The following is a 12,554-nucleotide window of genomic DNA, read 5'->3' as shown; positions in this document are numbered from 1 at the left end:
ATCTTTAAACTGGTTATGTTAAAGGAACGAGATGGTTAGGGTGACAAGAAAAATTGTGATGAGCATCTTAAAGAGTTTTTGAACTTTAAAGTTGAACTGACCTTGGTGAATGGCATTTCGATAAGTTGGTGGTTCCTGACAACTTGAAAGATAAGCTGGTGGCAAATGTTCATGTGAGCCATATGGGGATAGCAAAAACCAATGAAAGGATCAGCGACTTAATGGTGGCCGGCAATGGATGTTTACATAGAGAAAATTGTTTGCAATTGCTCCCAATGTGCTAGGAGTGATAAAGTTCTTAAGTGCAGGACTCCGCCAATGATTATCTGGGCGCAATCCTGTGGTCCATGGCTTGATGTTGCCATCAATATCTTAGGGCCGGTGAAGTTGAGGTCTCAAGACTGCTATGTTTTGGTTTGTGTGGACTTGTATTCTAGGTGGCCTGAGGTAAAGCTTGTTAATTCTGTTGAATCTCAAGTTATCATTGTAATTTTGGAGGAACTTTTTGAATGAGAAGGGTTTCATGTCTGTTATCTGATAATGGGGTCCAGTTTTTCGAAGAAAGAAGCATAAGACCTAAAAAGGCTGCGTTATGCCATCCTGTATTCAATGGTGTTGTGGAAAGATTTGTCAAAGTACTGAAGGAAGCCATGCAATTAGCAGCTTCCCAATCATCACCAGAAGCCACAGCTATCAAAAAAGACTGTTTGCGAGTACAGATTTACACATCATTCATCCACTGGGGTAGCTCCTTTTAGATTGTTTGTTTAAAAGAAGAGTGGCCATCACGGGCATTATTCCGTCTTGGGAGGCCTCTAGTAGGAAAATGGCTGACAGTGAAGTTGAAAGTACTGGTGTGGAAGGACAGGGAGTTGAGGTGTAGGGAAAGGAGGAAGGAATTGTTTGATGTGAGAAAAGCTGCTAAAAAAACACTTGTAGGGGTTGGTGACCTGGTCAGAGTGAAGTTAGTAAGGAAGGGTGAACAGTATTTCGAAGTTTGGTAAACCCTTGCAAATCATTAAGTTTAACAATGCTGTCAAGACCACTGACTATAAGAGATGGAACCATGGCAGGATTGCCAAGTGTTCTTCTCATGATTCTGAATGTGCTGATGTTCCTGTGCCTTGTCCAGTATCTCAAGCGGTGAGGAGGAGTTCTTTGCGTATGAGAATCACACCTCGTAGTTTGCAAGATTATATACACGCTTTTTTTTTTCTGTGTCCATGCTATACGGGGAAGGTGATGTGGTATTCTGTACCTTGTATTATGTAACTTGCCTTGGTTAGTGTTGCTAGGCTATGATGTAATTTAGAATGTCTTCCTTAGTGAGAGAATGTAGTTGGTTTAGCTGTTGGTGGCTGAGGTCTCTTACATTTGGATGTACAACAAACTTCTTCTGACATCCTACCTACTCTGCGTCTCCTGCCTATTCCTTGATGTGTGGGGGGGGGGGGGGGGGGGGCGGCACAATCACCTCAGGCCCCTATTGCATTGGCTACAGAAGGAGAAAATGGATAATCGTACTACACGATAAAAGAGCTCAATGAATTCAAACAACATGGAAAGTGAGACCGCGCCAGCCAACAAGTGCATAATTGATAAAGAAACCCAAGGGGTACACAAGCAAATGGATGGTCCTCCACAGCTGGAACACAACCTTGAACAAGATCTGACAACATTTTCCAGCGCAAAAAATTAGAGCTAAAAACACTGGGGACACAAACAACAACTGTCCAAATAACAACAAATGAAATTGCGATAAAGCAAAAACAAAGGGAAAGTAAGACCCTCTGAGAAACCAAGTAAAGAGCGACATTGTCCCGGCACAATACAGTGGCATTGAACCCCCCCCCCCCCCTTCCCCCCTCAAGGTGCCTCCACAGTGGAATTGTGGGAAGCAGTGGACCGCTTCAGATTCCAAGAACAAGACTGCATGGAAGGAAAAAAGGGCACCCTCCCTAAACAGTCTTAGCTCCAAAATATTATGTATCAAAAAGAGGGGGCGGCGGGGGGAGGCAGTAGTGAACCGTCAAGAGCTTAAGGTAATACTATACACAGAGTACCTCTCGCGAGGGAAATGGGACCCTCTTAATAGAGGGAACATATTGAAACTCTGCTCCCACTTCCCAGGCCTAGAAAAAATCACCTCGGCCGACATTGGCGGAGTAGCATTCTGTCTACCTGATGCTGGCGATATAAATAAGTCCACGGAAATTACTTTCTTTAGGCCAGAACTAGCAAGTGGCCTGAGAGAAAATAAACACAACTGGGAAATTCAGATCCGAGAAGTAGTCCCACTGAGATACCCAGCAGTTCTAATGGAAAAACCCAATGACTAACGCAAGAATAAGTGTCAATCAAAGAGCAGTAACAACAAGATTAGGTCAATGACTAGTGCCCCTTAGGATGGAACTGGAGAGGGACCCGTAATCGTGCCAATTAAAGGGGCAATCTTGCAAATTAAATGGAGTGGGCACTCGCCAATGCACCTTGCACATACAGAGCTTAGCGGACTGGATATAGCTCCCAACAGCGCTTAACTCGTGCTCCTGGCAAGCTGGCATGAAACATCATAAAGCGAAAACCCCAAATTTAAAAATCTGCTCATGGAATATACATGGGTTAAGTGAGGGTGAAGCTAAAATGTCAGTCATTAGTAAACTAAAGAGCTTCAACCTCATTGCTTTGCAAAAAACCTGGCCTTGGATGTATTGCCTTGGCTAGACTTCACTGCTTATGTGAAGCAATAGCAACACCCTCCCAGACCGGGGCTCATGCCTTGGGTGGGGTGGCATTCTATGTGAAAAACGACCTGGGGACAAATACTGAACTGCTATGTAAAGGTCATGGCAATTACGTTTTCGTAAAACTTTGGTTGGAAAAATAATTCGAAGGAAGTTCAAACGGTTATTTTAGGCTGGATCTATTTGCATTCGGTAAGTGTAAAAACAAACCACAAGAAACTCAACACTCTGCCTGGGTGATTTTGTGGATAGCGAAGGGCGTTTAGGCACAAGCACCCCATTTGTGACCTTGGATGACCAAATTTGGGCTGTGCCTGTGATAGAGACAATATCAAATACCAGATAAGCATGGAGTGGCATCTTACTTAAATCAGTTGGGCTTAAGAGCACTGAATGGGAGATTTCAAACTAACTTTCCAGCGGCCTACAAGAATACCTCTTGTTTTAGAATGACTACTTTGGACTATATTTGGGTCTCAATAGCCCATTGTCACACCTGAAATTTTACCCTGATTCCTACCCTGGCCAGTGACCACTCAATGCTCTTTTGTGAAGTTGCAGCTTTGCGCCACGCTCACCCTAAAACAAGACCTGTCTGCTCTGAGCAACAGCTCAAGCCTGTAAAGAAAGTAAAGTGGTCTATGATGAACCAAATTAATCTCGGAGAAAGGGTAGGCTGGTTCTTGAACATGCTTCAGCATGAAAGCAATAATTCAATCATGGCAAACCTCTGGGAGCCAGCAGTTGACTATCTGAGGGAAAACTTAAATAGCGCGGTAAAGATAGGAATAGATAAATCACTCTCGATACTCCAAGTAGCCGCAAGAAAGCAGCAAATTGCAACCCTAAAACTCGCCTTAAAACAGTGCAAAGGATTAGCTAGGACAAGACTGAAACCGCACAACTGCTCCTACAGGTTACCACAATCTGTCAAGAATACAGGAAAGCCAAGTATGCCTTTAAGAAAGATGAAGAAGATTGGATGTGGAAGAAGGTACATGATGTGTTAAAATCAAAGGACCGGAGAAAATTCAGAATTTGGGTAAAAACATTTTTTAAATGAAATAAGCATTTGTATAGCGCATGGCTACCCGGAAGCATCCCAGCGCTGAGCAAACTAGAGACAGGTAGCAGAATCTAAGGAAAGAGAATGGTCTTTAGTTGTTTACGAAAGGTTAGGTGGTTGGATTCCTTTCGCAGGAACAAAGGCAGAGTTCCAAAGTTTAGTCGCATTATACGAAAACAACCGGCCTCCACTTCTGGCCTTCTTAATCCTTGGGACCTCCACTAAATGGGAGATCGTCAGATCGCAATTTCCTTTTGGCTTTATATGGGCAGATCATAGAAGAATTTATTGGAGGCCCAGTCCCTTGCAGGGCTCCATGGACCACGCAAAGGGCCTTTAAAACTAATTCACTCCCTCCATTGGCTCCCAGTGCAGGAGACAAGTGCAGGTTTCGCTGACTGACGATTGGGAACTCCTATTAAGTCTGGCTGCACAGTTTTGTACCGTTTGGAGCTTTGCTGCTACTGCCATAGGGGCGCCCAAATATAGGGCATTACCATAGTCCATTCTAGACCGTATAAGCGATTGAACTAAAACTTTATTTGCTTGAGAGGGAAGAAGGGGCAGCGCTTTGCGGGCCGTTTTTAAGCAAGCCATAGCAGGTAGCCGCAGTCTTTCTGACCTGCCCCTTGAAACTTAGATCCTGATCTAACCAGATGCCAAGGCTCTTATCTCGGTCTTAGGGACCGGTGCCGGCCCCATGCAAACTGGCCACATTGTGCTAGAATTAAAGTGTAGGGGGTTGCCCAGGACCATAAGTTCGGTTTTTATCACTGTTGAGCTTGAGATGTGACATGCTCATCCACTTAGAAACTTCAAGGCATAAGTGGAGGCCATTGGCCCTCTGATCTGCTTGATTCAGAGCTACGACCAGTTGGGTGTCATCACCGTATGATACCATATGGATCCCAAATGGGGCAACAATGTCTGCCAACGGGGCCATATAAACATTAAAAAGAGTAGGGCTCAGCGATGAGCCTTGCGGGACACCACACTTTAGTGGGCGAGGCTTGGAAGCCGTGTCACCCTCAAATACTAAGAGAAATCTCTCCTCCAGAAAGGAGTGCAGCCATAAAAGCGCAGTACCAGTCACTCCTACTCTCTTAAGACGGTTAACCAAGATACGGTGATTCACCGTATCGAAGGCCGCATGTTGATCCGAGGGGGGAGAGGGGGATAGGGGGAGGGGGAGGCGGTAAATAAGAATGCCTGTGAGGGAGAAGGAGGGTGTGAATTCTATTGAAAAAATAACATTCTCAAATCTGAAAGAGGGCTTCCGAGCAGACAACAGATGTGGTGATCTTTATATATGATATCAATGCCACCACCCTTACCTGTTCTGTCTACCCTCTGCATCAAGAACCCCTCGGGGAGGGTTTGAACGATATCCGGTTCTGAGCTAGGTGTAAGCCAAGTTGCAGTAAGGCACATGACTTGCGGGTCAGAATCTTTTAAAAGTATTGAGAGCTCAGTTGTGTGCTTAGACAGATGTACAATTCAGCAGGAGTAGCTTATAAGAGTTCCTGGCCAAAATCGGCGTAGTAGAAAGAAAAGAGATTTTAAGCTTGCAATACGGACACCTTTCAGGAAACCTTTTGGGCAGGACAGAGTGGGAACATGTTCTCAAGGTACTGTTAAGCTGTTTGAGCTGTAAGCTTGAACGATCAGGCTCGGGGGGGGGGGGGGATGCAGGGGTTCTGGACCCGACTGGGCGCGGACGGCTTACCTTAGGCGCACCCGCTGCGCGGTCGCGTCATTGGCGCTTTTTATGCGTCCGGGTCCGGCGTCGGGGATCAGCAGCTAGAGCGCTGACCTGGCGTCGCAAAGTGCTAGGTGAGGAAATAGTAAAAATACTCTGTACCCCCTAGAGCATTGAACACCGCTCTATTAAAAGCATAAATACAGTGACAAATAGCAGCAATCTAATTTAAAAACAATTTCACCGGTAGAACCACTCTCCGACACAGTGTCCTGCCTCAAGTATCTGTGACAATCGCCACAAACCTCGCCCCCAGAGGCTCTCTATGTGGAACCCATGACAGATGATTGTTACCTTAGATTCAAAGTGCCAGGAAAAAACATGCCAATGAAACTCCTCGATCATGAGGGCAACCCGAAAGTAGTTGGGCTAACATATTAAGACACAACTGTAAAAATAACAGCCCGTGTTACACAAGCTATCAAAGTGTGAGTAGGTGGGACGCTCGGCCCAAATGGCATCCCGGCAGCAGTGTACAAGTGTGCACCACTGAGATGGGTAGCAGTGATGGCACCATTGTTTTAGGAATGTCGATTAGGGGAACCATCCCGGCAGCATGGAGAGGGTCCCGCCTGGTTCCAATCCACAAAAAAGGTTCCCGAACATGTCAAGAGAACTACCGATTGATTGCACTGTTAATTGTGGAAAGGAAGTGCTACCGTAGCATTTTACGTCAAGAGCTTTTAGGCTGGGTGGAAGAATAAAAGTTGATCCCTATATCCCAACTGGCTTTCAAAAGGGTTGCAACATTTAGCATAATCTTATCTGCTTTGCCCATCTGATTGAAGGCTCCTTATCGGAGAAGAAAATGGCACTATAGTTAGGCTACATTGAATTTTCAAACTGCGTTTAATAGTGTATCACGCCCAAGGCTCTGGGAAAAACGAAATAACTAGGGTATTCCTCAAACTTTATTATAAGCAATTGTCAACCTCTACTCGGGCACTTGAGTGAAAATTGAAGCAAACCAAGGATTTCCAGCTCTGACTGCTTACTGAAGGGCAAACTAGTAAATATTGGGACAACAATGGTTATGATAATTTCCCGGCAGCGAGCAAGGAAAGGATCCTGGTTTAGTGAATGAAATGCCATAGAAGTGGGACCACGTATAAATACCTTGGTGTCTGGTTAGATCATTGGGATCAGTTTGCTGCACATATTACCACCCAGCAGGGGTGGTAAACTCCCTAGAAGGGGCATTTAGCAGGGTGAAAAAATAAGCACACTAGATTATCTCCCCTCCTAAAGGCTGCAAATTTCTCCCCACACTGACCTATGGGGCTATGGTTTTTAGAGAGAATGGCAACCTGACTGGACCGAGCGCAATCGTCTTGTTACCGTGGAGTATTCTTGTTGCCAAATTGTACCTCACATGCCCAAATCCGCCTAGAATCCTGGTTAACATCACATACTGCATTTCCATAAGCGCACACTAAAAAGCCATATCTGGTCATTAATAAGTATCCCAGCAACAAATTGGCATAAGTTTTTAGGTTGAGCCTAGCGCAGCACGCAAGCGCTGCTTAGGAGATGACCTCTTGGAATTGGTCTGTACATTTTGGAAAACTTGTGCATGTACTGCACTGTTTCCAATGAGTACTCGTGCATGTACAGCATCCACCTGTGTAGAAAACCAGAGTGCAGGTTAAAATAATAATACTGCTATCTCAAGAATGTGACCAGCTAGAACAATAAGTAACCAGTATTTTTAATGAGTATTAAAAATCCAATTCAATGACAGTCAGAATTTCAATAGATATTACAGAAAAGTAACTTTTAGGGAGTTACAATTTCCCTGCCTGAGCCTTCAGGAGGCTAATTAGCATTATCCTCTGACAACTGAGCAGCCTGTATTTGGCCTGAATTAGGCATGGAAACTTCTCCCAGAGAAGAGACCATGGCCTGGGAGTGGGGACGTGCTTTCTTCCCCTGACGGGAAGACCAATGGCAGTGTGCCAGTAGCTTAATCTACTTTGAAGGGGCCTGTCTTGTTGCAAGTAAATGTCAAGTGACACCTAGTGTGGTGTAGCGGTCTAGCTGCTAACCACCACGTCACACAAGTGCATGACGGGAAGTGCGGCGGCCATTAGCCGGGAGTACAACTCCGGCGCAAGTAGCCGGCCGGTGCACTCCCTCCATGAATAAAGGTACGTGGACCTCCTGACAGCCTCCTGCCCCTTCCTTCACGGGACGGGAGGCAACTTGACATCTAGGAAGTCCTCCGCCTTTGCCTCCATAGTCTACCTGGCACCAAACCCTGTGAGAGGAATGCTACCCCTAGAACCAGGATTAGGTGACCACAGAGGAGAGTGCTCATTACCCTGGCCACATCACTGGGTGGGCAAAAAGGCTGTACACAATGGGAAAAGGGATTTCTCCTCTTGTATTTTGGGAATAGGGTGCTATGGGACTGTTTGCAGTAGGGCAAACAAACTGCAGAAAAATGGGTAGGGTTGCCTCAGACTTCTAGCACATTGGTGAGGGAGGGTCCAGCAGTCGCCCCTACCCACTAGCTCATCCCAGACATAAATGTGGTGGTTGGTTGACCTCCTGTGTGGCTACAGGGACACATCAAGCTGAAAGAGGGCTTTCCCCAAAAGTGCTCGGTTGACCTGTGCGCAACTGGGCTTTGCTTATTGGCATCTGCTTTACACCCTGACAATCTGTACGTGTCACCCACCCTCCTAAGGCCTCAGAAATGTACTCCTGTGGTTGTTGGGGCACCAGAAAAAAGTTCAGAAACTACCTTTCACGAATTTCAATTAAATCTGTAAAAGTTAAAATCTGTTTGTCCTTATTGGATTTTTCCCATTTTCGTCTCATTTCACTCCTAACATTTTTCTCCTTATTATAAAATTGATTGTGGAGTTTTATTGTGTTTTTGTGCCATTTTATGACGTGTATGCACTGCTTAAATACTACACACGCTGCCTATGATTTAAGCTGGATTTGTTTCTCTCCTGTTACTATGGATTGAGCACAGCTTTATTTTATTAAATTTGTATATCATCTGGCAGGTGATGGCCTTATCCTTTGAGCCAAACACTTGTCCTACCTAATTAATAATCCACTTCCCTTCACAACCAAAACTATTGATGGAGAATTTAGCACAGCAGACTCTATATCTCTCAAGATGTATGTTCAGTTTATAGTCCTATAGTGTGTCAATCCCTCCTAGATGATCACAAGTGCTAGTTTGGGCATAGTGCTTTATTCTGATGGAGCAAAGAATGAGGAAACTGAAGATTACCTGTTTCTTTCCCAGTGCTAAGGACCTATGGTAGAGCATCCGTTTAAATGTCTGGGTTTCTTACATTCGAGACAGACATTTAGTCTGCTGTTACGGTTCTGAATTCAATCAATGTTGTAATCCAGGGTAGGTGAGCTTGTGTTGGTGTCTTTTGTTGATTAAAATTTGGGAAAGGGCCCAAACAAGGCGTGTTGGAGATCGGTTATTAGGTCACAGAGAACAGATACTTTATTCCACATGGGCACCCACTTGAGGGCATACGAAAAGGCTTTGTGGTTAAATTGCGTTGTGCTGGTACAGCACTTTTCCTCTATCATATCAGAATGTATTGATATTGGTTTTTACAGGCTCCTGGTGTACCTGTTGCCTCAGCTTGTTTCTTTGAGTTTATACCTCTGCACATCTGACTCCTTCCATCTCTCATTTTCCAGGTCATTGTAGAGAGGTACCGCAAAGAGACATTCCTGCCACTTTTGGACAAAACAAAGTTCCTGGTTCCAAAGGATATGTCAGTGGGGCAGTTCATGGCCATTCTGAGGTGAGTCAAAGAATGGAGCCCCCACAAAAGAGTACACTTGGCATGATGAGACCTTATCATAAGGAGGGGTTAGGGTAAACCCCAGAATGAAATCTTGTCTTGCGGACAAGGGGGAGTGATGGGGAGGATCGAGATCCTCATTCGATAACTGTTAACTGGGTCTTGGTTTGATTGCTTATTATTTATCAGAATAATTGTTGGGCCAAAGTTTTGCTCAAGTTTCTCAAATTGGTTCCTAAAAAAATCAGTGTTTGTAATGTAGTTTGGCTTTGACTTTAGCCAGTTTGAAAAGCTGTCCTCTTGTAGGTGAGATCTGCTGGACTTGAGGAAATGTTTGCCGCTTTAGAAATGTTTGCAGAAGTGCAAGAAACGCGAGTGCTAATACTGTGTTATCTAAAATCGGATACAATGAAAAATGTCCTAGTTAATGTAAAGTTTCAATTCTATTAAGGACACAGAGGCGAGGATTAGGCTTTGGCTCTCTTCACTTTTATTATGTAAAATTACTCCAGCAGTCGTTTTAAGATTGTAAAAGATTGTAAAAGTTCATTAAGAAAAAACTACATCTCCAATGAACACTAGGGAGTGACACCACATATTTCAACCAATGAACAACAGTCCATCATATAACATCCTGTGTCATCCATCTAGATTCCTTTCTTCCTGCGACAGCTGTCAATAGCCATTTTTTACTGCTCCTGTTTATTAGAATCAGCCCCTGCAACAAAGGGATACCCATTACTTGATATGGTAAAGAGATCTCAAATATCCTAACACAACACAATTCAAAATGATGCCAACAAGTCCATAAGTGAAAACAGATTTTAGCATCATAAATCGTCCTCTAACAACATCATCTTGTCTTTAAAAATGGGACAGGGAGAATCTTTCCAAGAATTCTTAGGGTGGGCTAATCCTCGCCTCCGTGTCCTTAATAGAATTGAAACTTTCGTTTACGTTGTCTGGACCCGGAGGCGAGGATTAGGCTAGTACAAAGCTTATCCACCACCATGCTTGCCAGAGAGGGAACTGGTTTAAAATAAAAGGTCTTGAAGGTGGAGTCTGCCGCATTGAGGATATCTTCAAGAAGAGCTCCTAGGCAGAATGCTTTTGAGGCCATGGCCCCTCTGACCGAGTAGGCTCAAACGGGAAGTATCAATCCCTGCTTCTTGCATGACCCACCTGGCAATCGTAGGAGACTAAACCACATTGTGAGGTTTGGTGAGTGTAATTAGCAATTGTTTCTCCCCATGAGGGCGAAGTTCTTCAGTCACAATTTCATAAGCCTTAATAGTGCGCCCTACACATAATGGTTTTAGAATTACATTTCGTTCTGGGAGGAAATATGAAACTAAACCCCTTCCGGGGTAAACACTCTACCTGTTATATCAATGGCTCAGACATCCGACACTCTGCGACAAGATAACCGACATAGAAGCATAGACAATTTTGCCGACAGCTGTTCAGATGTGGCGAGTATCCTTTAAGGTCAGTAGGGCTGATAGGGCAATTTTTCTGCCAATTGTAAGCTTTAAAAAGTGGTCATCAGATGTAAATTGTATGTGGTTCGCAAAATTGCGGGAAAAAGCACAACTTCTTTGCACAATGTGAAGTTTTACTATATATTTTTTTTCTTTGTTTGTATCAAGGTCCTTTTCTTGTGGAAAGGGAGATGTGGTGACTGAGTGTTGTGCCATGATGTCACTGCATCATGGAAGCTGCACAGTAAAGGGTCTATTCTATGGGTTCCATATCTAGAGAAGGCAGAGACCGGGTCGACTTGAACAGCTGTGCCTCCAATAGGAAAAAAAAGTATGTTCAAAATCTCAACGGCCTGTTTTCATCCCACCACAAGAAACGATCTGACTCATCTAGTGCTGGCAGTGTCTTATCGCTCCCCCCCCCCCCCCCAACTTTCAGCCTTGCTGCACAGCAGCGGCGAAACTGCACAACATGGGTAGAAGACCATAACCAAGACAATAGCTCTTGCATAGGTGATACCCATTGGCTTTGCCAATGCTTGTTTTTTACATGGTGGTCTATGTAGCGAGAAGAGGTCTTCCCAGGATATGGATATATAGTGGGTTTTTTTTTTTTGTTTCCTAAACATATGAAGTGGTACAGTACAGTGGTCACTGCAGTGCTTAATATTTCCTCCTTGTTAAACTGAACAGTGTTTTCCTTCAGATTTCTGAGAAACGCACAAACCTGCAGCTATTGGATATCTATGTTCCTTGTGCAAGACAGTTAAAGGATGCGGAGCTGAAAATAAGTGACAATTGAGCGTACGTAATTTAAATGCTGAAAGTCTCCTTTTCATATTGAGCACGCCTGTCTTTTGGGCCCCAACTGCTATTAAGCACCTTAGTGCATTCTGTGCACAAACAATAGCCATGTTAAAATGCAGCATGGCCTGTGTGCGGTATATAACATCAGATTAAGTTATTAAAAAATTAGGATATACATGTCAAACTTATACAGGAGGGTTTATTTGTACAGGCTGCCAGCATCACGAATATTAAATCCAAAACACAAGGTAAATTGCCAATCACTTTAGATGACCTTCTGCCTTTCTGCAAGCGAACGGAGACTGGGCAGAGCGTTTCTCACGCCCTCCTCTGTGGAAATGGCTGCAGCAGAGGACGGTGTTTTCCATTTGAAGATTGAGCAGTCAGTGTTCAGGTTTATTTTATTCTATTACATAGGTTCTCCTAGTCCTTCCGTATGAGGCTGGCTTTCTTCCTCATCTGCCCCCTTTGGTCATGTGGGGGCTGTTTGTCTTGGGCAGGGCTCTGTTGTCTGCAGGGATGGAAGGCACCGTCCCTCTTTCTTGTAGAGATCCAGGCACACCAAAGACTGCAGCGGCTGATCTGTGAACCATGCAGATCCTTGGTTGCAACCCAGTTTACCTCCAGCAGGCCTTCCCCCTGCTTCTGTCCATTTCACCTGCGCACAGAGAGCAGCAGGAAGAGAACTCATTCCCTCAGCATCACCCTCCGGCCCTGGGGACGCCCTGAGGAAGTCGCCAGGTGAATTTCCCCGAGACGAAACACGTGTCAGCTACTGGCTACTTTTGGCGATGTTACCTACAACAAATTACTTACTATGAATGTCTGTACAATGTAACTACGGCTTTGACAAGAACTAAAGCCGCTCGTAGAGGAGTACTTGACCTGCGTTGCTTGCTGCCTACTGGA

At 44.6% G+C, this 12,554-nt stretch overlaps 1 protein-coding gene across 1 annotated transcript in view; it reads left to right on the top strand.

Annotated features, from left to right (window-relative positions):
* The window catches only part of LOC146798768 (microtubule-associated protein 1 light chain 3 gamma-like), a 59,772-nt gene that overhangs the window by 27,114 nt on the left and 20,104 nt on the right, over nt 1–12,554 (top strand). Inside the window, exon 3 of the mRNA XM_085626063.1 lies at nt 9,251–9,357. Coding sequence (XP_085482189.1) covers nt 9,251–9,357 — 107 coding nt within the window. The remainder of the gene's footprint in view (nt 1–9,250; nt 9,358–12,554) is intronic.

The sequence above is a fragment of the Triturus cristatus genome, chromosome 9 (genome assembly GCF_964204655.1).
Source record: "Triturus cristatus chromosome 9, aTriCri1.1, whole genome shotgun sequence".
In the NCBI taxonomy this organism is placed as follows: Eukaryota; Metazoa; Chordata; class Amphibia; order Caudata; family Salamandridae; genus Triturus; species Triturus cristatus.
This window is presented reverse-complemented; position numbering and strand designations above follow the sequence as displayed.